The sequence below is a fragment of the Microsporum canis genome, genomic scaffold, assembly GCF_000151145.1.
Source record: "Microsporum canis CBS 113480 supercont1.6 genomic scaffold, whole genome shotgun sequence".
Classification (NCBI taxonomy): domain Eukaryota; kingdom Fungi; phylum Ascomycota; class Eurotiomycetes; order Onygenales; family Arthrodermataceae; genus Microsporum; species Microsporum canis.
In genome coordinates, this window is record NW_003299164.1 from 2,085,539 (window position 1) to 2,112,118 (window position 26,580).

The following is a 26,580-nucleotide window of genomic DNA, read 5'->3' on the forward strand; positions in this document are numbered from 1 at the left end:
GGCCAACACCAGATAAACACACGCTGGCTTACCTTGGGGAAACAACCGTCTATTATCGCTGAATTTTGTGACTTGTCATCAAGGTCGAACGCCTGCTCTTCTCCTTGAAGACCTCCTCCTCCACCGCCAAACTTCCGCCTCGCAGGCAACGCCTTCTTGACCTCAGCTCCCAGTCACTCTATTCTAGCGATAATATCCCCCTTTCTCGTCTCTTGTTCCCATCTTCTCTCACGACCTTGCACGAAGCGTTATTTTCTTGATTCATTTCATACCAAACCAGCATTCAAAACAGTCTTCCTTTTTTTTCTTGTTACAAACATCGACTCGTTTACCGGCAAAACGAAACAGCTTTCGTTCTTCGGCCACAACGCTCAAATGCAGTCATAACGATCATTACCTTCCCTTTTTTTCCTTCTTTCCAGCATTACGGAGGTGCCTTGTGCAATCCACTTCCCAACCGCGGACGGCGAATCTGTTTCCTTTTGTTCTCTTACTCCTTTTTTTTTTACGTCTCTTTTCCAAATCTCTTATATGACAGCCTGATCGACGACACCACTCTTGTTTTTTTGATTTCCCTTCTTTTTTCCTTCTCTCCGTTGCTCCCTTGCCGGTTACCGGGCCAGCTTCCCTTGCAGCTCCACCTACCAACGGCCTTTTTCCCGTCTCCACAAAAGTCCAATTATCCATCATGGATTGCTTGCGGGACAAGTTTATCCAAGGGAAACTCCTCGATGGACGTTTCCAGACAGTTGCTCCGCTTAACCATGGCTCCTTTGGAATGGTCTTTCTCGCCAAAGACACCTTCACTGGAGAGCAGGTGGCCATCAAGTGTCTGACCAAGCCCTCTTCTGCGGATTCCACCTCTCCCTTATCTGTCGATGACCGTTCGGAGGAGATGCAGTGCCACATGAAGCTTGGACAACACCCAAACTTGGTCAACCTTGTGAGCTCCTTCGAGACCCAATCACACGTCTTCTTGGTTCTCGAATACTGCTCCATGGGTGATTTGTACGAAGCCATCCGGACTAATCGTGGGCCGCTCGAGACTGAACACGTACGGGAATTCATGCTAGAGCTCATCGACGGCGTTGAGTTCATGCATTCTAAGGGGCTCTACCATCGAGACATCAAACCAGAGAACATCTTCCTCTGTCAGGATGGCTCCATGAAGCTCGGCGACTTTGGCCTGGCAACCAGCAGCCCTTGGTCCTTTGAGGCTTGTGTAGGAAGTGACCGATACATGGCTCCGGAACAGTACGAGCCTACTGCGGCTGGATACTCGCCTGCCAAAGCCGACATCTGGTCCATCGGCATCTGCCTCTTGAACATCCTCTTCGCGAAGAACCCCTTCGTCACTCCCACTGAATCCGACATCCTCTTCGCCGACTACTCTCGTGACCGACAGTCGCTCTTCGACATCTTCCCAAACATGTCCCAGGATACCTTTGAGGTGCTCAGACACTCTCTTGCTCTGGACCCCGAGAGGAGATCACTTGCCGGCATGAGAGAGTCCATCGTGCGTGCCGTCACCTTCACCACAGATGATGAGTCTCTCGATGAGTTTTGCACCGAAGACCGTGACGTCGTTGCTGCCAGTGCCTACCGTGAACCTCTTCGCACCCCATCCATTCAGACTCCGCAGGTCAACCAGGGAGACTCTTTCCCTTGGGCAAAGGCTCTTCAGATCTCCCCTCAGCAGGATGCTCGTCGTCTCTCGGTTATCCCGGATACCGAGAGCTACAGCGAGGATCTCTTCCCTGCCTCAGAAGTGGATGGTGCCTCCTGGTACTCTACGCACGCTGTCTCCCCATCGATCGGTTCTACTCTGGATTCAAATTTGGGTGCCTCGTTCAAATCGATGAAGATCCGCCAGTCTACCTTCCGCAAAGCCCCCCGCCCAGCTCCTATCAGTGAGTCTCTCCCTACTACTGCGACTCGCCCATTTTCGGCCATGTCTCTGGTCTTTGGAAAGGGTAGCTCCGATCAAGTGTCTAAGAGCTGGAGCGATCTTTGGGATGAGGAGGAGTCTGAACTCGAGGAAGCCCGCCTGCGCAGCCGCCAGGCCCAGAACTCCCGAACTTGGAGCAAGGAGAGCAATACCGCTGATGTCACTGGCCTTGGCCTTTCTGAAATTGAGGATCCATCTTCCGTGCTTAACGTCCGGCCAATTCCAATCGTCAAGGACGAGAAGAATAAGAAGAAGGCCGTGTCTCCAGCCACGCCATCCAAGCCACGAAGCATTCTTGGGGAGAGCAGCAACACTCCTGTCCCGCCATCCCGATACTCTCCGTCTAAGAACTCAATTATGGACAAGTGGGCTGCTCTGGGCAAGAAGCGCATGAACCATTCGCCCGAAAAAGATCTTCGTGCTGCCTCTACCCCCAAGACCAAGACTCCCAGCTGGCGAAAGGAACCACAGTACGATCACGGCACCTGGACCAAGAAGAAGTTCCAGTCGAAGGACAGCCGAGGACACAATTACCAGCAACAACCCATCCAACCTTATATGCTGAGCAAGGATTGGCGTCGCGACAAAGACCAGACGATCAGACCAAAGAGAGCCCAACATTACCCCCAGCTTCCCATCTATTCCCCGGCGGTGATTGATGACGAATTCGACTTTGTCGGCGGTTGGCAGGACCTACACCCGTAGTCCCATCCTATATCGAAAAGCCTAGCGCTTTCCCTATCTTCCTTCGTTTTTCCATCTCACGATAAGCAAATACCTTTTTTACTTCTTCATATACCTGACGCCCCTCTCAAGATGACGCAACGATCTCCAATTCTTCAGCCTGATAATATATTACAATTCTGTTTCACTTCAGTTTCTTTGGGATCCAATCGGAGTTTAGCGTGCTTTTTTTTCTATCTTCGACCTTAAACGATATATCTATAACTCAAACGGTCCGGTCTGCATTTCTTATACCTGTTTACTACCACCCTATCGGCTCGCTGCGGTTGCGTTTTCATATTTTTTATCCTCAACTCGAATACCCCCCTTCAACGTGCGTTGCAAGACCGAAACATTACGGCGATCACCGATCTACCTACCTATCTATCCTCATCTACGGACTAGATCAGGATGGACTGATCCGGACTTGACTTGGGCCATCGTCGCCAAACATTACCCTGTACTATATAACTTGCCTTGTTATTGTTACCAACAGAATATGGGTCGGCCTGACGGAGCTTAGCTTCATTTCGAAGCGGTGTTGAACATTGAAAGAATTCGAAGGGGGATACCACAAATTGCGGCGTTTGTTGACAAACTTCTCTTCTCCATTTCTGCAGATCATTCATGCTTTTTCCTTGTCTTCTTGTTCTCCTTGTCTCCCTTTTTTGCTCATATATAATTCTCTCTCCTCCTATTCCACATTGCCATTTCACATTGCCACACACCCACATCGCTACTACTTTTTCATTTCCTTGTTTTATCTCTTTTTTTATTATTATCATTATTATTACTCCACATACTCAGGCAACGCTACGCTACGCTAGTTCTCATCTTGAGAGGGACACGATGGTTTTATTTTCTTTTGGGTCTCCCCGCAGCAAGCATCTGCCTACCTGGGAGAGATGGAAAAGACGAAGTTTTCGTGTCAGTTGCATCGACTTGTACTGGCAGCCACCTTTTTCTTCTCTGCCAATGTCCAACGCAGAGGAGAAAAAGGTGGAAGGGAACGACTACGGCTACGTTATAGGAACGAAGCAAGCCATGGAAAAAAAATCTTACTTTTTACCAGATTGTTCTTTTTTACTCTTGGTCTTTTTTATCGAGTGTCTCCTCTTATCTATATTTCTCCATACCTACTCTCTCCCTCCTACCTCCGCTAATCTAATGTTTTCACCCCTTTCAACATGAAAAAAAAATCACTTTCCCTTATCCCCATCTATACTGCTCTTTTTTCCTATCTCATGTCAAACACAAACAAAAATTGGTTTTCGGAAGGAAAAGAAGAAGAAAGGAAATGTACTATCTCTTTTACATTTGCTTTTACTGGTCTTGCCTTGTTAGACTTGTTCGAAAGAAGGAGAGTTTGGTAGGTGGAAGTGAAGGTGGTGTTTTGTTTTCGTTCCTCGTTCAATTGGCGAATTTTGAAAGGGGCCTGTTCTCTCGTTTTGATTACATTGGCTTGAGGCGTGGGGGGAGAAGAAAGGGATTGGGATGGATGGATGGATGGGAAGGTTGATAAAATTGATTAAATGAAAGAACATTTCCGTGGTTGAATATTATGCTTTTCATACGTAGCACTTACACTGGAGCTATCCATGTACATGTATGCATCTACAGGTGGCCCTTCGAGTTGGCCCCTCTACTCAGGTGTACAGAGTATAATCTCCATAGCTGGAAATATATCTTCTAGAAAACACTTACTATGGTAACAGCTTTATATCCAAAAAAGGCTGATGCTAATAATAAACGCGGCTCACAGAGCTTAATTTTACATAACTTCACGCCCAACCAAGCCAACGCAAAACCAACAGGCCAGATATGCAAGATATTTCTTTTCTCACACCGACAGTTCAAGCCAGCGTGTCTTATCAAGGGACAAATCCGTCAAATAAGAACCACTGATAAGGAAATCCGCCTTATGTCCTGGGCCTGGGATGATCAGGAGAGCTAGCTAGACAGGGGGGTGGATTTTTTTTCTGTCTTGCGATACTACCATGTTCGGACGTGGGATCGAATTCCCCTGCTACTCGAGGGCCGGACAAGTGAACGGCGAACACGATGCAGTTGAGTGAAAAATAATAATAATAATGAAGTATGTGGGACCCCCTTTTGGTCGATGAAGTAATAATGCATTACGCGGGCTAACTGGCGGTGTTTAAGGCATAGGGAAAGATAGCTATCTCGGGTACCTGTGAATCATACACACAACCGAAAACTATATACACTCTTTACACACGTTCGACAGAAAGTATAAGGAAGCATAGGGAAAGAAGAGCGGGCTGTCCTTGCACGTACACACATCATGAATTGGTATCGGCCTTCGCCACTCTGGCGTAAACGTCCGCGGACGGACCGTATCACGTCTGCGTTCCTGGCCTTTCTCACGGTTTGTTCTGCGGAAACAGTTGCGGACTCTCATACCGCGCCCATTGAGTCTCGGTTGATGGCGGTGGATAAGTCGAATACCGTCTGCCAGGCGCGGATGACGGGGGATTTAGGTGCAGAGTACATACGTCATCCTATCTGTTTAGAGACGAGATGGGCTGTTGGAGGGGCGATGCGGCATGCTACCGGCGTCGATACGACGGCTACGATTGGTTCTGCCGGTATATATTTGGATGCCAGGGAAATGACGGTGACGGTGCCGGGATATACTGGTTCTTCTATGCCAGAGGAGGGTGGTGGGGGTGGTGGTGATTCTGGACGTATCAAGGGGAAAGAAGACGATGCTGATATAGAGTCACCGCTGGATAATTCCCATTTCCTCTCGTTTGAGGAATGGAAGAATCAGAATCTGGCTCGAGCAGGGCAATCTGCTGAACATATGCGGCGGCATAGACCCGGCTCTGGGCGCAGCGGTGAGCATGGCGGGCAAGTGAGAAGACGGCCTACGCGACCATCTCAGATGCATGATCCCCTTGACGGCCTGGGCGAGGAGTCAGAGATCGATCTTGAATTCGGGGGGTTTTCAACAGATGAGTCGGGGGTTGCTTCGTGGGACAGGAAAGAAAGTGGAATACCTCCCGATATGGGATCTACTACGACAGGCGGTGATGATCAGGGCAAGAAACTCTCCCAGCCCGCCTTTGAGCTCGACGGCCAGGATGCTGAGAATATTCCGCGAAAGGGGATTGGTCGTCGGAAACATGCAGGAACAACTTGTAAGGAACGGTTCAACTATGCATCTTTCGACTGCGCTGCAACAGTCTTGAAAACAAATCCCCAATGCACGGGCTCCTCAGCCGTGCTGAACGAGAATAAGGATAGCTACATGCTGAGTGAATGCAGGGCCAAGGAAAAATTCCTGATCATGGAATTATGTGATGACATCCTTGTTGATACGGTAGTACTGGCAAATTACGAATTTTTCAGCTCCATATTTCGCTCTTTCCGAGTCAGTGTGTCTGATCGATATCCGATCAAGGCGGATAAATGGCGCGTTCTGGGAACCTATGAAGCTGCTAATGCCCGACAGGTTCAGGCATTCGCTGTGGAAAACCCGCTTATCTGGGCCAGATACCTGAAGATTGAGTTCTTATCCCATTATGGGAATGAATTCTATTGCCCCGTGAGCTTGGTTCGGGTGCATGGTACTACTATGATGGAGGAATATAAGAATGACGGTGAAGCTACAAGAGCAGATGAAGAGGAGGATGCAAATGCGCAGCTAGAAGAACCACAACAGCAACCACAACGGGAACAAGTTGAAGCAGTTGTGCATGAAAATGTTTCTATCCCCGAGTCGACTGTGGACGCCCAGTTGGTTCCTCTATCCAACCTATCCAACCATGAACTGACAGAGCTCAGATGTTTTGTGGAAAGGAACGAGACAGAAAGCATCCTACTTGGACTGGTGTCTGGTAAGATGTGTGCTATTCAAGAACGAGCTGCTCGTATGGAAAGACAACCCGTTATAGCCACCCATGTGAGAGACGATACTGCTGCTCCTGCAAGCGGATCCATCAGCTCTGCCAATACTCTAGAGCAGATACGCTCCATCCCTTCAACTCGGGTATGGACGGCTTCAGATAGAGAAGAAACCCGTCGCAGTTCTACAGGATCAGCTGTCACCGCAGATGGCTCGCATACAGAGCCAACTAGGATGAACTCTGCAGCCAACCCACCACCCCCTTCATCGCCACCCCCTAACCCATCTACTCAGGAGTCTTTCTTCAAATCAGTTAACAAACGGCTCCAGATGTTAGAATCAAATTCTACGCTATCTCTTTTATATATAGAAGAGCAATCTCGCATCCTTCGCGATGCCTTTAATAAAGTCGAAAAACGCCAACTTGCCAAAACATCTGCATTCCTGGAAAATCTTAACTCTACCGTGCTGCAGGAATTGAAGGAGTTTCGCCAGCAATATGACCATCTCTGGCATTCCGTCTTTATAGAGTTTGAACAACAACGCCAACAGTATCATCGAGAAGTATTTTCGGTTGCTGCCCAACTGGGTGTCCTTGCAGACGAGCTCGTGTTTCAGAAACGAGTTGCCGTGATACAAAGCATCTTCGTCCTCGTTTGTTTTGGCCTAGTACTATTTTCCCGTAGCTCAGGGGCGCCATACTTTGAATTCCCACGAAACATCGTTACCCGCACTCGGAGCTTTCGTTCTTCGTCTCCTACTTATGATTCACCTGCACCCTCCGCAAGCCCTAGCCCGCCGCCTATGAGCAGAATGGGCTCATCAATATTAAGTAGAGACGAGACGGTCCGTCATCACCACCAAAGCCACTCACGTCATCACCGCAGTCCCTCGGAGCAAACAGATTATGAAGTCGAGAATCCTACCTTTGCATACTCCCCACCCACACCAACATCTAGAACCACAACGCCAGATAGATCTGGGAAGCACCACTTCTCTCTTGAGCCACATGAAGGTCTCGCTGCCTCCGCCACCAGTGGCATTGCGTCTCTGAGCGATCCGGACCTTCGCCTGAGGCAACGTGCTGCTAAGGATATAGCGGAAAAACACGAGTCAGAATCGGATGATGGGCAGGCTGAAGGACATTCTTTCTCCTAATTATTGAAACTTGCAACGATCGATGATTCAAACCATTTTATACTATTATGACATTTACGGCATTTTCTTATCTACGACCATTGGAAGGGCCATATCGTACTTTTTTTATCCGTCAAGGAGAGAGCATGTATACATAGTTCCATATAGCACATATAATTTAAGTACCGTATATGATTATATACCCAATACCTACAATCGCCCCTAATTAGTGACGAGTTATATTCGTGATGAGTCAGCAACGATGGTTGTTGCTATGGAAACTATCGCTTATCAACCTTATCCGACAAAGTGTCAACATGAAAACTTCCCAAAGGCGGATGAATTCTCTTCCCGTTGCCATCGCATACTCAGTTATTGGGTGAAATCTAGAACAAATAAATACACTACTCGCAGGACTATCAAGAAGAAGAGAAGAAATAATAAAAGGTATGTCTAGAATGTCAGGTAGTAATGTTACCCACGGCTTGCCTCCACCCATGCAAAGTTGATCAAGGTCCCATGCGAAAGACACCGCAGAGGCTTACCCTGTTGTCATTTGATATTACCTTTTTACTTTGAACGGGGAGAAAACTTTTCCTAATTCCCGCGTGTGTAAACAAAGAAGATCACACATGAGAATCGCTGACGAATACGATATATAAAGGGAGAGATTTTCCGAGATAAACAACCTTCCCTTCTCCAGAATACTGGAGAACTCACACTTTACAAATACCATCCCTTCGGCTCAAACCCGTACTCCCTTCGCAGACATATCAAGAGGCCATACTTCCAGGTTATCGCATAATGGCATCCATCAGCTCCCCCTCTAAACAGCCACTCTCTGACCGCCCAACAAACACTCACCTTCCCATGTCGAGTACTCTAGTCGAAGAGGCCGAAGCAGACCTTAAGGCTGCTACTACGAAATCCATGGAATACCATAGACAAGTGCTGAAAGAGAAGATAGAGGGTGATTCACAGTATGTATCCATATATTTCCAGCGGAGATTTGATGCTTTCTAGCACCGTGCTAACATACATAGCAGGCAATCTGGTCATATTATCTCTCCATCAGATGGAATTATGAGCCCTTGCACAAAGAAGTTAAGCCACCTAAAAGGCAAGAAGTTCAAAAAGTAAGTCAACCAAGAATGACCGCAATGAACTACACATTATATACCCCAGTTAAATGACGAATTCTGACTTTGGCTGCTTTCTAGTGCTGGTAAACCACAAATGCTCTTTGCCAAGGCCCTCGGGAAGAAATCTTACGACAAGATGAGCAGTGAGAATGCTGTTGACGATGATGGTGCTTGAGATGGGAGAACCAGTCTGACTTCTATGACCCGGGCTCACTCCCCTTTTCCTTTCTTTTAATGACCGCCACCAGACTCGTAACGACTCCATTGTATCAGTATTTCTCAATGTACCTTTATGTCTTCTTTTCTTTACTGCTTATGTTACTATTGCTCTGTCCTTGGGTAAGTTGCCCGTTGCTTTAGAACAATATGTTTCCGCCTCAGTTTCAGTTCTGCAGGAGATTTTGATCCCCAACCACAGTACTATCTTATACCTATTCCTGCATAAGAAACAACCCTCTTCTAGAGTGTATATCAAAGAATCTTCAGCTAATAACTGTCCAACGGCCAAATGCTTGCTATGAAGATTAGTCATTATATCACGTGGTTACGTTTCCCGAAAGATGAGCAACTCGCATGAAAGGAAAAGTCGAAGCAGAGCAAAGCAGGCTGCGAAGAACTGGAGCTGCAACGCCCCTTGCAACGCTAGTTTCTAGGGCACGATCATTTAGTTGGAGAAAAATAAGGCGGCCGTTGACGGCTTGGCATATACTGGAGGCTCCGCAAGCCTATCACCCGGTTAATTGGTTGCTTCATTTCTATACAATATATTTTACGAGTCATGGCAGAGCTACGCAGCTCGTATGTGGAGAGGTTCACGAAGGAGACCAAAGCCCAGGTATCGCTCTGTATAGACGGAGGCCCGCTAGATGTCCTGCCTGATAGCCACAAAGCCTTCAAGTCATCCAGTGTCCCCGATCAAAAAGAAGAGCACCATGCATGCCAATTTTCCCCCTCACAGCACATCTGGATATGGACTGGGGTTGGATTCCTAGATCATATGTTGCATGCATTGGCGAAACATGGTGGTTGGAGTCTACGAATTCGTACCGTTGGTGATCTTGCCAGTGAGTAGCTTGTTTCCAGTGGTATCGTTGTTGGCTACTCTTTTTCCGCGCTGACCGTATTACACCGTAGTTGACGACCATCACACCACCGAGGATACATTCCTTGCCCTCGGAGAGGCCCTGTCAAAGGCTTTGGGGGATCGAAAGGGAATCAAGAGATTTGGGAGCGCCTATGCTCCGCTAGATGAGGCACTTGCGCGGGCAGTCATCGATATCTCGTCCCGCCCTTTCTTCGCTGGCGTCTTTGACTTCAAGGATGCAAAGATTGGTAACCTTACTACCCAGATGATTCCCCACGGCCTCCAGAGCTTTGCACATACGGCAGGTGTCACCCTGCACGTCGATGTGTTGAAGGGAGAAAACGACCATCACCGTGCCGAGGCTGCCTTTAAAGCTTTGGCGGTAGCTATTAAAGATGCCACCGCTAAGGTTGCTGGGAAGGAAGGCGAGGTTATCAGTACAAAGGGAGTTTTATAGATGATTTTTACTTGACGGCAAATGGCTCCCATCTGCATTTTTTTGATATGTGCGCATCCGGTTCATATATTCCTATGCAAGGTTGCAAAGAGATGACCTGCGCATTCTGATGGCTCTCTCTGTGTGTATTTGGATGAGGAGTTACCAGAGTACTCTTAGTGCTGGAACTCAAAGTGATCTCACATATGCTGTCCCAAACTGCCTGCGACTGCTATGATACATGCGACCAAATGCTTCGCCGAAGGAGATTTGCCCTTCAGCGCTATTCCTCCCGTCTCTTTTTGATGATAGCCAACATTTTTCGGTTACTTGCACTTTTTGCTTCCTCAGGTGTCTTACCTTCAGTGCTGCCATCTATACGTAACACCTCTTTTACCCCGGTCTCCTTTTTATCTGCGGATGTAACAAGACCATAAGGAGGCATCATTTACTGAGGCTCTACGAAGACCGTAATAGATCATATTCTTGAATACAGCAATCCTTTGCAAACATCTTATTTACAACCTTAGGTCAACAATTAGAATCTACCAGCTACTCAAAGTTTCTGTTCGAGCCTCGGCTCGTGGAAGAAACTCTATCGGTAACTCCGCCTAACTTACGAGGGAACGAATATCTTGCCGAACCGAGCCTGCACTGTAGTTCTCCATGAACATTATTTGCTTTTCTCCTATATAATACTCATTCCCAAGGACTCTTTAGCTTAGGTCGCAATACGATACACTCATCACCCCACGCTCAATTAGCTAGTTACGTTTGATCTCCAGGTTGTGTTGTGAACTACTCGACAATGGCTGCCTCCACCAGAATTCCCCCTGTCATCCAACCGTTCGTGAGCGAGCGCGCGAGAAAGACACTAGACATCGTGAGGAACCTCCAAGTACTCGACAGTGCCACCAAGAACCCGTCTGGCTAACTTGTGTGGGTTTTCAGGTGGAAGAATTCGTTGAGAAAGAATGTATCCCGGCAGACACCCTCTTCCAGGCCCAGCTAGGCGAAGGCGAAGCCAGATTTACCAAGCATCCTCCTATCATAGAAGATCTGAAGGCCAAAGCAAGGAAACTTGGTCTATGGAATATGTTCTTGCCCAAGAATCATTTCAAGGAGGGCGCCGGCTTCAGCAACGTGGAATACGGATTAATGGCAGAGCTACTTGGGAAGAGCAGAGTTGCCAGCGAGGTACGAAGCCATTGACAGGTCTTCGAATGAGTTCAAAGTAGCTAATACGGAGATTATATGTCCAGGCCACAAACAATGCTGCGCCTGACACCGGCAATATGGAAGTTCTGGCCAAGTACGGAAACGAGGCTCAGAAGAGAGAATGGCTAGACCCTCTGCTGGAGGGAAAGATTCGTTCTGGTTTCTTGATGACTGAGCCAGATATTGCCTCGAGCGACGCTACAAATATTCGACTTAACATTCGTCGTGAGGGCAATGAGTATGTTCTAAATGGAGAGGTGCGTTATACAATAAGTCTACAAAAATGTTCTCCGTATATCTACAGATACTAACTAATCTGTAGAAATGGTGGTCATCCGGTGTCGGAGACCCACGGTGCAAGCTGTACCTTGTCATGGGCAAGACGGATCCTAACAACCCAGATCCATACAAGCAGCAGTCGGTGATTCTAGTTCCTGCCGGGATCCCGGGCGTCACCATACACAGAATGCTCCACGTCTATGGATTTGATGATGCCCCCCACGGCCACGGACAAGTTTCTTTTAAGAACGTGCGCGTACCAGTGTCCAACATTGTTCTAGGTGAAGGTCGTGGCTTCGAAATCATCCAGGGCCGCCTGGGACCAGGACGTATCCACCATGCCATGCGTGCCATTGGCGCTGCTGAGCGAGCCCTTGAATGGATGATTGCGCGTGCAAATGATGAGAACAAGAAGCCGTTCGGGACTCCGCTCTCTTCTCATGGTGTCATCCTTGAATGGATTGCCAGATCACGTCTCGAGATTGACTCCGCTCGTCTGATAGTCCTGAACGCTGCTGCTCGCATAGATGGCGCTGACGCTAAGGCTGCTCTAAAGGAAATTGCTGAGGCTAAGGTCCTTGCACCACAAGTAGCCCTCGCTGTTATTGACCGTGCTGTCCAAGCTCACGGCGCCATGGGAGTGTGTCAAGATACTCCGCTTGCCAATATGTGGGCAAACATCCGCACTCTAAGAATTGCAGATGGCCCAGATGAGGTTCACCTCCAGCAAATGGGCAAGCGAGAGAACAAGCAGAGGAAGGATTCCACTATGGCTAAGGTCAAGGCACAGAGAGCTGAAGCCGAACGGCTACTCAATGTCAACGGATTTGGTGCCCTCAAGGGACGTTTGTAAGAGGCATATTCAACGGTGAATGATATAGCAATATCCACCATACATACACACATATATATAGGAATTCCGTTTTGCCTATATTTATACGAACCAATAATATATACACGAGAATACTATTTTATCAACTCCTTCGTAGAATTTCCGCCCCAAAGGTGCATATCACGTGATGAGAATTAAACGGAAAATGTCGCCAAAAGTGATCGCATTTTCCAGGCCGAAGGAAATCTTTATCTCCTTCACTATTTGGTATCACGGACTGGCGGGTCTGTGGTCCAAGGAGCCCGGGAAATTTGCGATTTCAGATGGACATTTAGCTGGAAGAAAACTCCATGGGCGCCATCACCAACGCTGCTCCACCAACTACGCCCTCCGTCGTCTTCCATAACGCACTGCGCGGTTTAACACACCCGGATTCTACGTCCGACGACCTGGGGTAACTCTTGAGCGCCCGGGGCACCGCTACGCTTGTTCTGTCCAACCAGGCGGTCGAATGATGGCCGCATCTGTGATTCAAAATGGAGCCGGTCATATGAACGCAGAGGAAACGTTTGAACTATGCAAGACGAAGCTGATTTGCGCTTTGAAGGAGAAAGAACCAACATTTGCTGAAGTTGAGCGTCTATTAGCTGAAACTCGAGTTTCAGGACAGGTTTCTATCTTCCAGATCTTTGGAGAAGGAATAAGGAGTCCGAGGAATGGAGGAACTGCGGGAAGACTCGACGGAGTGGATGCCTGCAATCCGATGAATGCGCTGAAACTCGAAGGCGGTCTCTGGGATGCGCATTTGGAGATTAATGGTCGGTTCCGGAAATGGCTATCTAATATCCAGGAAGATGAGAAAAAGGGCAAAAAACGGCCTGTTGAGAAGCGCAAACTTATAAATCGCTATTCAAAGTTCATCAAGTCGAGTCAGGAATTTTACGAAGAATACATATACCGTCTCCTAGAGGACTTTAAGGCCTATCACATCCCTGAATTCGAAGAAGTTGCAAGGCGGAAAGGATATCTATTTGAAAAGGAGGAACTCCCGAGCTCTACCGAAATGTTGGATGCCCAGCTAAAACGCGCAGTGCTCTCGTCGTGTCATGCTACTCTTATCAGACTTGGAGATCTCGGACGTTACTATCAGACCGAGCTGGTGGATCAGTCAAAGAAGAATTGGGAGCGTGCAACGAAAAATTACCTGATGGCCTCGTTGGTGAATCCAAACTCCGGCAACCCATTCAATCAGTTTGCTGTTATTGCACTTGCTGAAGAGGAGCACTTAGATGCCGTGTACTACTTATATCGAGCGCTCTCAGCGCAAGAGCCTCATCCTAACGCTCACAAAAACTTGACCAAGGAATTCAAAAAGATTCTAGCTTTGAAGAAAAAAGGGGAACAATCAACCGCAAACGACCCTCAAACAATTTTGGTCAACTCCTTCATACACCTCCACGCCCAATGCTACCAGGGAGATTCTCCTGAACATGAGGAACGTGAAAATGAGATTATGCGCCAGGTTACGGTTGATTTGAAAGAAAATGTTCTTGAACATCCCCTGTTGGAAAAATGTGCTCTTATCAATATCGCTTCTGAAAGCAACGCAAAGGATGTAAATGCCGAGGTGTTTCTACGAAGGCTGAACGTGAAGTTCTTCTTTACCCTTCTTCAAGTTTTCCTCGCTGAGCTTGAATGCTCTGCAGACAAGGTGACTTCGGTTGCCTACTCGATCCTTCCAGCCTTGCGTCACTATAGTAGTTGGTTGCTCGTCAATAGCCCGGTCTTGGTTTCCGCCCCTGAAACAAAAGATAGCCCGTTATGCATACAGATCAAAGAGCTCTGGAAGAGTTATGCTAATGCGCTGACCCTACTCACCTCCACCTTCGATGTTGCCAACTTGCCTGAGGTTGAATACCTCCTTGAAGAAGATGAGAATACCCTTGGGTTCAAACCTTTCGCATATGAGAGTACTATGAGACGTTACGGGCCTCCTGGAGCAACGAAACCCAGGCGATTGCATACAGAAACTTCAACTTCCAACAACACGGATATGTTATTTCGAATTCGCGAATTTGTGATTGACGGTCTTGATCTCGTAGTACATGAAAAGATTCCGATAGTGATGGTGGACAAGGAGGATGCCAAATTATTCGTTTACAAAGAGGAGGGACTCCCACAATTTTCAACCCCTCGCAACCTAGCCCATAGACATGGCCACACCCTTTCTTCCACCAGCATTGACCGGGATGAAATACAACAGCCAGCCCCTTCTTCGGGTGCATTGGAGGATGGAGCGTCTATATCGGGTTCAGTGTCAATGCATCGAATGGTCGATAACCTGGTCGAGTCAGAACCAGCTGAAAGCTTAGCAGATGTCGATAATAACCCATCATACTATGCTTCGCTCGATTCGACTCACCGGCGGAGCATTGTCCGTCAAGGGTTTGAAGGCACCATCTCGGGAACCCAAGGGCCAGCGCATGTCCAGTCCTATTCTCCGGGACCACCACTTCCAAGCATAATGAACACTGCATTCGCACCTCAACCTGGCGAAGCTATGTCTCCAACAAGCCGCCCATCTACAGCCATACCTTCAGCTTCTCCTCAGATACTGCCAGCGGGTGGAAATACTGTTTCCCCTTTCCTTGGCTCACTTGGTTCGTCTGCCTTTGCACACTCAAGCTCCTTTGTCCCCACTCCTGTGGATGACTTCTCGAGTAGCTTATCATACATGCAAACACCACGTCTCGGTAATATCACCAGCCATATTAATGGAACATCCTTCTTCGGCGTTCAACCGTCGGAGTACAGTACCAGCTACAGTCAGGCCCAACTTCCTCAGCTGTACACCTCATCTCCATACCTTGGAAGTATGCAGTATCCGGGAAGCCGCAACTATGCCGGAGCCATCGGCGAGCAAACACCACCTAATGGGCAAGGAGGATGACGGTTTCAGGGCCTGGCTTGCTTTTTATGCAGCCCATTTAGTACTCTTTCTGCTAGGCTTGGCCTATAATGCACTACCTATACACCTCATGGTTAGTTATCAAGAGGACATTGAACAACGTCCACCTATGGCTGTTGGTTTCCATGACGTCCCTCTTCCAATGAAGGAGCCCGTGGTCAAATTTGCATGATTGCTAGTTGGTATTTGAATCAGAAAGTACCCCCAAAGGGAATTTACGAGGTGACCTGCTTCGTGCAGGGTTAGGCTTTTAATTTTCACCATAAAGACTACGCTGCATTCTTGAGCAATCAACACAAACCCCGAAAAGGGGTTCGAAGCTGGAAACGGTCTGAAGCCCCTGCTCGCCTCCATTAGTGGTACTCGATCTTCATCCGGACAACACTTCAATTTTCCGTCTCTTTTACTTTTCAAATATTTCTTGTCATGTTTCGATCGAAAATTGCTTTTAATTCCTATGATCAGCCTCAAGAGAACACTTAACGAAGTCAACTGATCTTATGTATATTGTCGTTCGTTGTTGAAAACGTGCCTGTAACTATTTTATTCTACCGTTTTCTTATAATAAATCTTATAAAAATGTCCTCAGCTTATCATCAAAGCCTGGTTATACCCCCAAAGGGGCCCTGGTTGTTAGGTTCCATCTCGTAGCTGTTAAAGTCATGTAGGTGGTCATCGGTATTGGGTTGAAAGGCGGTGGGTATAGTTCGGTTTGCTTGTGACGGGAGCAATGTGGAGGGAGTTGATCCAAGTTAGTGATACCCAGTTATGAAATTACAATATTGTAAAGAAAACCTGATACCCCTTTATTCGGTGCACAGGGTTGAGCCTAGGCGAATGCGAATGGGTTATTAATCTACTCGGTGTAGGTTTGTTGTGGGAATGGGTAACTATTTTGCGACTAGGTTAGTATAGGATCGATTAAGTCTGATATTATCCCTCAAGCATCTCTTGACAGGTATAAAGTAACTTACGATGGACCCAATTCTCGGATGCTTAAGTTGGCGAGCCAATGTCCCATCTCGACACACTCTGGAACATCCTTCCCTTGAACAACACCGGCGCAGAATCCGCCAGCAAAGGCATCACTTTGAACGTAGTATTAGTTATACTACTCTTTATCAGTTATGACAGAAAATGGAATCAAAACTCACCCAGCTCCGTTAGTGTCACAGATTTCTTCCTTGAGGATCTTACGGATAGGAGTCTTAGTGACGGTCACTTCACCAGATGCATTGGAGACTGCTGAAATGGTCGGCTCAGTTCCTTGGGTGATGATGACAGTTCTTGCACGCTTGCTGTTAGTCTTTGGGAGCTTGGCCATTTTTTCGGCAATTTCAGCGATGTCCTCGGTCTTCCAGTCCTGAGATTTAGCGAATGAGAGGGCCTCAGCCTCGTTTCCGACGATAAAGTCGGTGTATGGGAGGACTGAAGCAAGCTGATCCTTAAAAAAAGCTGGGATGAATGGGGCAGAGAGTGAGAGGATGAAGGTCTATGCCTCAGGTTAGCTCCGTGACTTTTTATATACCCGTCCCGGAGGACTTCGACGGGCATGGCATACCTTGTTCTTCGCAGCGGCCTCTTCAGCAAGAGCAAGGATGGCTGGAACACAGACAGTCAAATGGTAGCCACCGACGAAGTAAAACTGGGCCTTCTCGACAAGGTCCCAGATTTGGGGCAGCTTGAGATGGTCGAGCTTGTATTCATTGGCAGCAGCCAAATGGGTCACCAAGCATCGGTTGTGGCCTGTAATGATGACGCCGCAACGACCAGTGGGCTGAACATCATCTACTCGGTATTCGACTCGGATACCAGCCTTTGCACAGGACTCTCGGAGGATATCAGCATACTTGTCCTTACCAACACAGCCGATGTAGAGGACGGAGTCCTTGGGAAGCATATACTATAATAAAAGAATCAGCCATATAATTCGCTTTAAACAAGCCTTACTTGTTCCTGGACACTGGAGGCTTTCCATACCTGAGCTCCACGAGCAGTGTTCTGAGCAGCTCCGCCGGGTATCAGCTTTGCCTTGTGGTTCTGCATTAAGTCTTCATAGAGGCCCATGTGCTTTTCTTCAGCGAGAATTGCATCGTTTGCCTTGACCTCATATTTATCTAGAGTCGATTGGTCTCTAGTAAGAAGATATACTGGTTAACAGGGACGAATTGGTCGAAAGGAGGGCTCAATCCTTCTAGATACACATACCCCTCTCCCTGGATATCTAGTAAATTACAAGTTAGCAACAGCTTGAGAGGAAAGGTTAAGTGGCAGACAAACCCAAGAGGGGATTCTCCAGACAGAGAAGCGGGTATCCCTGAGCAGCAGCCATTGTGTGAAGAGAGTGAAGCTGTTGTTTGTCGTGATTATCGGAGAATTTGTTCTTCGGAGTGTATGAAAGTAGATAAATTTGGTGGGGGAGAAAGAAGAAGTTTATGGGCAGGCTGAAGAGGAATGCAAACACGTCAAACACGCCAAAAGAAACTCCGATGCAAGTTTTGTACCATCAACTTATTTACGCCGAAGAAGACGAGAGGAGACAAGAAGACAGCAGCCTTGCTTCTACAGGCTGATATAATAAGCTGTGTATCTCACGATGGAAGACGCATCTGCACGAATAGCGGACAATATCCAGGCTGCGTCTATATACGGTTCCCAAAGTCATGTTTTCCCGCCGACATCTGAACACCATCTCGATGGCCTTGACGACATCGACTCGGACGCTGCGAGCATTTCGACAGGCATCGTGGATCCAGACAGAGTAATTAAACAGGAGAGGCCAAGACGGGCACCGCTACCTCCAATACCAGACCTGCGATTCCATCAGAGCTATCTTGCCAGTATCCGGACAGCTACTAGCTGGCAGCACGTTGCTTGGATTACCCTAAGAGACCAGGTATATATAAACACACACCATTCGATCTAGTGTTGAAAAAAACCGAGTCTAATTCAAGTTATCTGGTTTGTTAGATGATACTACCTCTTATACAAGGTACATTATGGACGCTTGCGCTCTCCGGATGGCGACACTGGACCCGTGGAGCCCGAGCTAGCGGAAGGGCAACAGGCCTGACTCTACGCCAATTATGGTTCAAATTGACAAACTGGAAGGTGTCGGAGTTGTGACTGTGATGCAAGGCGTCTGTTGGGAGCAGTTGACTGTCCGTCCTTTTGGTTTTGGCAGTGAATTCACGGTTGTTGGGCGTTTTTAGGAGTCATTGATAATACCACATTTAGTGTTTACACCCTTATGGAGTTGTGAAGTCAATGGATATTTTGTGTATAGATAGAATATAACACAAATGATCAAGTGTAACATCAGGCATTAGCCATCATCCACATGAAGAGTACAATTTCACAATTAGATAAGATATTGGCTGGAACAGCCCGCCTTAGTCTTCTAGATGGCTTATAAATAATATATATTTAAATACGGATATTATTGCGTGGATAATACATAGCAAAGGCAACGGCCAGCTAGTATCTTCTACTTTTTTGCTAGATAGAAAGATATGACAACTCTAACCAGCAAACCATAGCGGACAACAGGGTGAACCTCCTATGCCTCCTGTTTGCCAGGTCATCAAAGTAAACAAGGCTTAAAGCAGGTAGTACAATGGCTTCATATCAGATAACTCCATTATAAAAAGGAGGTTGGGTCTCCTGTTTGCCGGCGGTTGGGGTATACGTCTGCTTTAAAGGAGAGCTGTTGTTCGACAATTCTGGCTTGGGTGGTATTTCGACAGTTATATGGGGTTCCTTTGCTGACTCGCCAGTTACAGCGATGCTGTAGCCATTCGTGGGAGTTTCTGTCGGGAGGTTACCGTTGTGAATCGGCTCTTGTTTCAACGGCTCTGCCTGAACGAAGTCGGGTTGAGGCATTTTTGCTGCGTTTCCTTTCCCATACTTCAGCGTAACGATCAAGCTTCTGTTTCTATCCAGGTGTAGGTCTGCCGTAAATGAGTCTGTGTCGCTTAGTCCCGCTTCGTCTTCATCTTCATCGTCAGCAGCAAGGTCTGCATCTTCGTCCCACTCGTTCCCGCTCGAAGCATCTTCATGCTCATCGTCTCCTTCTGAATTATCTTCGTCAATAGGTGTTGAGTCTTCCCATCCATTATTTATATGTTCACGTCTGCTTCTTCGAGACCTGCCGTTCTCCATTCCTTCCCTGCCAGCAGGGTTGTTCAAAGGCTCATCGTCAGTAGCTTCAAAGGGCCGTTTGCCAAGAATAGACTGGCCATAAAAGCCACCTAGTCTAGATTTGACCTGGCGGCCAGATGCAGTAAAAGTAGGACCGGCATTTTCTGGAGACGAGGCGCGTGACTGATTGCGCGTGGATCTTCTGGACGGCAGGGCGCCAGAGGAAAAATCATCGTCGTCAGAGAAAGTATACTTGATTCGCTTCCCACGAGTTCGGCCTTCATAGAGAGAGAAGCCGGGTTCGGGACGGGCAAATGCAGCTTTCCGCGCAATGCGGTAGTCCCGTCGTTTGCGTTTCTAAACACGGGTTAGAACTTGATAGTAAAATTGGAGAAGGCTCTGCAGGCTGCCGCTTACCTCTTCGGAGCTTTCAAATCGCGGGATACTGTTAAGTATCTTCTGACTTAACTCCCGGGATGCACGGGATTTCTCCGTTGCTAGAGATTCGGCTACAGCTCGTAGTTCTGGTATTGAGCCAGCTACGCTCCACCATGTGTTCGTCTTCAAGGCTGGATTGCTTTCTCTGTAAAGTCGAAAGTGTGTATCATCTTGGCCTTCGATAAGCCAGTACCGCCTTTTGAGAGTATCTGACCCCCACGGTTGAACGGACAGCGGCTGATTCTTATCTCCATCGTGCCTAGATTGTTTATAGGATTCCTTGAGCTTCGCCTGCACAGATTCAGAGGAGGAGAGGGCCCAAATTGTCAGAGTCGCGAGCAATTGGATCTAGTGGAAGAGGTTAATCAATGACCCCGAGTGAAAAAGAAGTCTGTCTCTTACCCTTTCCTCTGGAGTCATCGTCATAAATCCTCCTCCATTCGCAAGGGGGCTTTTCCCCTGCCATGCCTTTGGCCACTGCGACTGATGTGTTTGTATAGCTTCCTCGAGGGCGCGTTGATAGTGACCTCTCCTAAAGAAAGATAAAAAGAAGAAGTTTCGTATTAGCAGACTGTCCTGGACAATGCGCATTCAATATATTCGTGTGATACGTTTGAACGTGGTGGAATAGAAAAGGGCGTGTAAGGGTCGTACTCGACATCTTTCTTCCTGTTAAGTACCAGACTAAGCAATGCACATAGCAGACGCTCGACGTGGTCACCCGGCGCGGGTTCGACAACGCCTTTTTCTATATCCTGCGGGCCGTAATGCGGAAGCGATTTGGGAAAGACGTCACTGAATCTCGAGCGAAACATCACTAGGAACTAGGGAGCAAAAGTGTTAGCTAGTTTTTCGCGTCAAAGCACTATAAGGAGCGCGTCATGGTCGCCTCTTCAAATATACATGTATGTATGGAGTACAGCGCAAAAAGAGTAAAAGAGATGGAGAAATTACTTACTGCAATATTAGGATTATCGGCCAGAACGTATTCATGAGGAGGCGACGGAAGCCGTTTAGGAGATGGCGGTCGCTCCGGTTTCTCAGCCTTTTTGAAATATTTGGTGATTCCAGCGCTGCGGTTGACGGATTCTGCGATGGACTCGTCAGCCGTCGAGACGATAGAGGACAAGGACGAGGAGGAATCGGAATCCGTCATGTTGAATTGCGCGCGCAGAATCGAGGTTCTTGCGGAGTTGCAGATGACAGGATGATGTTGGCGTTTTTCGTTCAATAAGAAGGATTATGGAGGGTAGCACGTATTTTCTGGAGAGAGATAAGATAAACCGCCAGGCAGCTAGTTCGTAAGCAAAAAAAGCTTCAGCTGACAGCGCTCGTTTAGGGCGTAAAGCAAGTCTGCAAAAGAGTAGAATTGCTGCGTGACATGTAGATGTAAGGGAAGAGTAGATATGTTCCTTGTAGCATAGACCGTAGTAAAGGCCAAAGAGGGCGCAGAAGAACTCTTTGCCTGTAGTAAAAAAATAGGGGGTTGATCTTCCAACTATATATGTATAAAAAGCAACACGTCCTATTCAGTGAATAAGTCAAGCTTGAATTCCAACCATTCACTCGATAGTTCTATTCACGTCCATGGTTATATTCACTGTAGACCAAGATTGCAAGATACTAGCCAATAGTGGTAAATCCTAGCCAGAAAGAATCACGTAGTCATAAATTCACCCAAAGTAGATGTCATAGTTTTACCCAAGAAGGATATTGACTAGAAAGATAGCTTTACACACTGATATATAGGATTATGGGCATATATACAGTCGAAATAGAGCCTCCAGAGGCTAAGTGTATGAAAAGATGAGTCGTCGAGCAGCGTACCTCTACCTCGAGAGAAGAAGTATGGCTTATTGAATAGAAGCTGTCAACGTCATCCTCTGCCCTGCATATGGTTCTATTCAGGCACCGGCGTCACTCTAGCCGTTGATATGTAGTCGCATGCTGTGGGCAGTATATGGCAGGCTCCTTCATAGCATCGTCTTTTCGTCTTTTCGTCTTCTCCGTGCTTGTCGTCGACGTTGAGTCGAAGTTTGAAGTTGAAGTTTGAAAGTTTGAACGTTGAAGCTTAATAAGCAAGTTTAGTCAGCCTACCAAACGCGGCTAGCTTAGCGACTCCCACACTGAAGCAACCACACAACTTCGATATTTTTTGCATCACGAACTTCAACTTTTTCCTCGACCAAGCCGACATCTTCGCGAAAGGTACGACCACACTCTCTTGAAGCCAGGGGCGCATGACGGGGCACCGAAAAGACATCTAACTAACAGTTTCACTGCAGTAATCATGGGTCGCGTGATCCGCAATCAGAGGAAGGGTCGTGGATCTATATTCAGTACGTTGACCTTCAGCATCCCTTTCTTTTATTTTTGCCTTCGAAGCAACAACGACGAATTCGACGGGGAGGGAGGAGGAAGCGAATTATAAAGACGAAGAAAAACGATGAGAAAAAGGATCAGAGAAAGATGAATTGCTAATACGATATGTGTAGCGGCTCGCACCCGTCTCAACAAGGCCCCTGCCCAATTCAGAACCCTCGACTACGCTGAACGCCATGGCTACACGCGCGGTGTCGTGAAGAACATCATCCACGACTCCGGTCGAGGTGCTCCCTTGGCCCAGGTTTCCTTCCGTCACCCATACAAGTACCAGGAGGTCACCGAGACGTTCATTGCCAACGAGGGTATGTACACCGGCCAGTTCATCTATGCTGGAAAGCACGCCTCCCTTAACATCGGCAACATCCTTCCTCTCGGATCCGTGCCTGAGGGTACCGTTGTGACGAACGTGGAGGAGAAGGTCGGCGACAGAGGTGCGCTCGGCAGGACGTCCGGTAACTACGTTACTGTCATTGGGCACAACCCCGAGGAGGGAAAGACCCGTATCAAGATGCCCAGCGGAGCCAAGAAGGTCGTCAAGAGCAAAGTCAGAGGAATGGTTGGAATCGTTGCCGGTGGTGGCCGTACAGACAAGCCTCTCCTCAGTGCGTTACCCCCGTTTACTCGTGTATGTTTATATGTGAAGGGAGGTCATGACTAACCCTGGTTTACAGAGGCTTCTCGTGCTAAGCACAAGTTTGCCGCCAAGCGCAACTCATGGCCCAAGACTCGTGGTGTTGCCATGAACCCAGTCGACCATGTAAGTGGCTCCCCGAGCGGCCAGATTTATGCATGTAATGTACTGACATCATCCAGCCCCACGGTGGTGGTAACCATCAACACATTGGTAAAGCCTCGACCATCTCCCGATATGCCGTACAGGGTCAAAAAGCCGGTCTTATTGCTGCCCGCCGAACCGGTTTGCTGCGCGGTACCCAAAAGACCAAGGACTAGATTTAATGGGTTGGCGTGGGTCTTTTTTTCATAATGATGTACGGGAGAATAAAATAAAACTTCTACTTCATGATTCACTCTGTACCAGTAGACTGTACCCATATCTCTTTATCCTATATCCGTATATCTACCTGCACCTGCACCTACATCTACGTCTTCGCCTTCGTCTATCCAGCTTCTTGTTCCTTCCCGATTCGGCTTGCCCATACTTCGGCTTGGCATCATGTGACCATGACATCATCACGTGTTTTAAAACATCACGTGGTAAGGTCTAGTCCAAGAGCGGTCTAGCGTCCCCGTCTTGCTCCCAAACTGGCCAATCACGGGACCGCGCCCTTGCCCTCTGCTCTCTTCCATCAACTCGCGCCCGAAAGAGCGAAGAGCTATATAACATCTTGCAGGCTCCGCACATAAGGGGAGGGAAAGGCGAAAAGAAACCCGGGAATCGCTCGTCCTGTTCGTTTTTATTTTTTCTCTCTCGTTGGCTGCTCTGAATTTGACCGCTTCGTAGTTGGTAAGGAGGAAATACGAGAAGACGAGAAAAGCAAGAAAAGAAGGCAAAGAGAGAACAGAGTGATGGATATAGACACAAGACTGTCCTTATAGAAAAAAAAAACACCCCTTCCAATATCTCGATCCCTCTCCCCAAAAGCCAAGTCCGCCCTATATCAACCTTACCGCCGTTCTCTTCCCCCCCTCCCCCCCCTTTCCCGATCAGTCGTCCATCAAGAGACATCCCAACCATGGCTACGGATCCGGATAACAAGACGGCATATGCCTCAACCACTGCTCGATGGCGCGCAATCGTCACCCGGGATGCCTCTGCCACGGGTTTCGTGTACGGCGTCCGGACGACCAAGATCTATTGCCGACCGCGTTGCCCTGCCCGTCTTGCCCGCCGTGCCAATGTCGAGTTCTATGACACTCCCCTCCAGGCCGAGAAGGCCGGATACCGTCCCTGCAAGCGGTGTAAGCCCGAAGACGTGCGTGCGCCCACGGATCCGCATATCCGGCTGGCACAGCGGGCGTGCGAGACCATGACGCTGGCCGCGCTGGCCGGTGGGGAGAAGCAGCGGCCTACCCTGTCCGATCTCTCTGGAGAGGCCGGCCTGACGCCCAGTCACTTCCACCGGGTCTTCAAGAAGGTCGTCGGCGTCACGCCGGGCAAGTTTGCAAGGGAACTGATGGAGAGGAAGTCGCTGGGCAAGGTCATGGTCCCCAGCGGTATCAATGCGAGGATCAGCTGGCCGCCACCGCATCTCGCCGCCATGGTAGGCCTGAAGAAACCTATATCGGACAGTATATCATCGAACCCCCCGGTTCAGTCGTCTCTTGGCGACTGTGACATAGATCAGATAATAGGGCAAGGATATAGTGATCCGCAGGCCATGGGTACAATCAACTGGAACGAATTCGATCTCATGTTAGCCGCAGCTTCAGATCCAAGACCACAGCATCATCATCATCATCACCACCAACAACAACAGCAGCAGCAGCAGCAGCAGCAGATAAATTATGCTGACCCGCCGACCACCACTCCTACCTCTGCCGCAGCCACATCGGCTACCATACCATCATCATCCTCCGCTGGCGGCCTGTGTATGCCGCAGACAACGACTTCACACTCATTTGACCCCAATTCCCTCAATAACATCAACTCTTTGCTCCCTCTCGACCCCAATTCGACGTCAAATCTCAATTTTGCCCAGTACATGGCCGAACCGATCGACTTCTCCTTCATGAACCCTCTCACTGCCACTAGCAATAGCAACAATACCGGACAGAGCTCGCCTGATACCTTCAGCCACCCTACCCCAAGCCCGACCTCTGTTCCCTCTATGTATTCACAGCAGTCACTCTCGCCAACCGACTCACCTTTACTCTTTGATTCGTACGGTGGTCTGGCCTGCTCGTGGCCGCCGTTACTTCCGGATGACCCGGACTGGCTGGACAGCCAGGTGCTTCTCCAACAGGACCACAGTAGTTTAGACTACTGTGCCAGGTCGTGAAGTGTCAACTCTTGTTTTCTCTGCGAAAATTGGGGGAATGGAGTTGGGACTGGGTTATATGGGGAATGGGTATGGAAATGGTTAACGTGTCTCTCTCGGTTTGGTTCGGTTGTTCAGTTTTCCCTCTCTTCGTTATAGCAGCTTCACTGGAGTGTATTAATGAGCGATACATCAGCATAAGAATAATCAATAGAAAGAATAATGACCCATGAACAAGAAGTAACAGACCTCCAGCTTCGACTGTTCGGTATCTCCAACGGCCGTCTGGCCCTCCCCCTTGTCGAGAGAGAGCCACAGCCATAGGCGATCCATCTCGAGCCAGACCAGATCAAGCGTAGGACTAGAACTTGGCCTTGGAGATAGACAGCCATCCAGCCAACCCATCGAGCCCATCTTAAAGCGGGATCCAGAGTATATCAAAAGACAAGACAAGGCGGGCGGTTAGTTGCATCCTGGAGGTTCTCCTGTTTCATCCAGCGGGCGTCGTCCGCCAACCACCAGCGACCCCTGGCTGCATCCCGCTACAGTTATATAATTATCATCCTTGGACATGCATATACACGATGTACTCTGTAGGTCAACGTCTCCATCCTTGACTGGGGGATTCGCGTGGTTGGTTGGTGGTTTGGTGGAAGCGAGCGTAAGAAATGTTAACTTGACCTTCTTATATATGTAGTCGCAGCCATCGAAGCCAGATTATATCTCCTTAATGTAAAAACGAAGACCCGATCTTCCTTATATAAAAGAAGACGAAGAAGAAGATAGTTCGAGTGCCGGTCCACTTTAACTCGCCCGCCCTTTTCTTCTCCTCCAACATCGCCACTTTCGCCAGGGGAAAGAAGAAAAGAAAAAAAAGCAGGCATCATTCGCTCCCGCAACTTGCTTGCTCTCCAGTTTTCTTCTTCTTCGTCTTCCTCTTCTTCTTCTTGGGTGAGACAGCAGGCTCTGGTTTGACTTTCGTTTCCACTTATATTCTTCTCTCATTACGCACTTCTCTTTTTCTGCTTCTTCTTCTTCTT

The 26,580-nt window shown here is 48.1% G+C and overlaps 11 protein-coding genes across 11 annotated transcripts; 9 read left to right on the plus strand and 2 right to left on the minus strand.

Moving 5' to 3' along the window:
• Positions 1–688: 688 nt before the first annotated feature.
• On the plus strand, positions 689–2,653 carry MCYG_06912 (serine/threonine-protein kinase ksp1; the record flags this gene model as incomplete). Its single annotated transcript, XM_002844902.1, has 2 exons — positions 689–1,054; positions 1,076–2,653. 2 exons carry the CDS (start codon positions 689–691, stop codon positions 2,651–2,653), a joined length of 1,944 nt encoding a protein of 647 aa, XP_002844948.1.
• Positions 2,654–4,976: 2,323 nt separating this feature from the next.
• MCYG_06913 (Sad1/UNC domain-containing protein) lies at positions 4,977–7,700 on the plus strand (the record flags this gene model as incomplete). Its single annotated transcript, XM_002844903.1, has 2 exons — positions 4,977–5,172; positions 5,206–7,700. 2 exons carry the CDS (start codon positions 4,977–4,979, stop codon positions 7,698–7,700), a joined length of 2,691 nt encoding a protein of 896 aa, XP_002844949.1.
• Positions 7,701–8,483: 783 nt separating this feature from the next.
• On the plus strand, positions 8,484–8,996 carry MCYG_06914 (Spo12 family protein; the record flags this gene model as incomplete). Its single annotated transcript, XM_002844904.1, has 3 exons — positions 8,484–8,659; positions 8,726–8,815; positions 8,900–8,996. The coding sequence occupies 3 exons, from the start codon at positions 8,484–8,486 to the stop codon at positions 8,994–8,996; spliced, it is 363 nt and encodes a 120-aa protein (XP_002844950.1).
• Positions 8,997–9,599: 603 nt separating this feature from the next.
• MCYG_06915 (imidazoleglycerol phosphate dehydratase) lies at positions 9,600–10,362 on the plus strand (the record flags this gene model as incomplete). Its single annotated transcript, XM_002844905.1, has 2 exons — positions 9,600–9,885; positions 9,956–10,362. 2 exons carry the CDS (start codon positions 9,600–9,602, stop codon positions 10,360–10,362), a joined length of 693 nt encoding a protein of 230 aa, XP_002844951.1.
• Positions 10,363–11,149: 787 nt separating this feature from the next.
• On the plus strand, positions 11,150–12,691 carry MCYG_06916 (acyl-CoA dehydrogenase family protein; the record flags this gene model as incomplete). The annotated part of the gene is made up of 4 exons (XM_002844906.1): positions 11,150–11,239; positions 11,293–11,538; positions 11,604–11,816; positions 11,882–12,691. 4 exons carry the CDS (start codon positions 11,150–11,152, stop codon positions 12,689–12,691), a joined length of 1,359 nt encoding a protein of 452 aa, XP_002844952.1.
• Positions 12,692–13,181: 490 nt separating this feature from the next.
• MCYG_06917 (conserved hypothetical protein) lies at positions 13,182–15,620 on the plus strand (the record flags this gene model as incomplete). Its single annotated transcript, XM_002844907.1, has 1 exon — positions 13,182–15,620. The coding sequence occupies one exon, from the start codon at positions 13,182–13,184 to the stop codon at positions 15,618–15,620; it is 2,439 nt and encodes an 812-aa protein (XP_002844953.1).
• An 874-nt stretch (positions 15,621–16,494) lies between these two features.
• MCYG_06918 (adenosine kinase) lies at positions 16,495–17,970 on the minus strand (the record flags this gene model as incomplete). The annotated part of the gene is made up of 7 exons (XM_002844908.1): positions 16,495–16,528; positions 16,613–16,726; positions 16,793–17,130; positions 17,200–17,541; positions 17,619–17,772; positions 17,847–17,862; positions 17,919–17,970. 7 exons carry the CDS (start codon positions 17,968–17,970, stop codon positions 16,495–16,497), a joined length of 1,050 nt encoding a protein of 349 aa, XP_002844954.1.
• Positions 17,971–18,234: 264 nt separating this feature from the next.
• On the plus strand, positions 18,235–18,764 carry MCYG_06919 (conserved hypothetical protein; the record flags this gene model as incomplete). Its single annotated transcript, XM_002844909.1, has 2 exons — positions 18,235–18,534; positions 18,609–18,764. The coding sequence occupies 2 exons, from the start codon at positions 18,235–18,237 to the stop codon at positions 18,762–18,764; spliced, it is 456 nt and encodes a 151-aa protein (XP_002844955.1).
• Positions 18,765–19,265: 501 nt separating this feature from the next.
• MCYG_06920 (conserved hypothetical protein) lies at positions 19,266–21,423 on the minus strand (the record flags this gene model as incomplete). The annotated part of the gene is made up of 5 exons (XM_002844910.1): positions 19,266–20,135; positions 20,196–20,564; positions 20,619–20,787; positions 20,871–21,040; positions 21,175–21,423. The coding sequence occupies 5 exons, from the start codon at positions 21,370–21,372 to the stop codon at positions 19,266–19,268; spliced, it is 1,776 nt and encodes a 591-aa protein (XP_002844956.1).
• A 977-nt stretch (positions 21,424–22,400) lies between these two features.
• MCYG_06921 (60S ribosomal protein L2) lies at positions 22,401–23,581 on the plus strand (the record flags this gene model as incomplete). Its single annotated transcript, XM_002844911.1, has 4 exons — positions 22,401–22,555; positions 22,712–23,203; positions 23,273–23,358; positions 23,415–23,581. The coding sequence occupies 4 exons, from the start codon at positions 22,507–22,509 to the stop codon at positions 23,550–23,552; spliced, it is 765 nt and encodes a 254-aa protein (XP_002844957.1).
• Positions 23,582–24,295: 714 nt separating this feature from the next.
• On the plus strand, positions 24,296–25,561 carry MCYG_06922 (methylated-DNA-protein-cysteine methyltransferase; the record flags this gene model as incomplete). Its single annotated transcript, XM_002844912.1, has 1 exon — positions 24,296–25,561. The coding sequence occupies one exon, from the start codon at positions 24,296–24,298 to the stop codon at positions 25,559–25,561; it is 1,266 nt and encodes a 421-aa protein (XP_002844958.1).
• Positions 25,562–26,580: the final 1,019 nt, after the last annotated feature.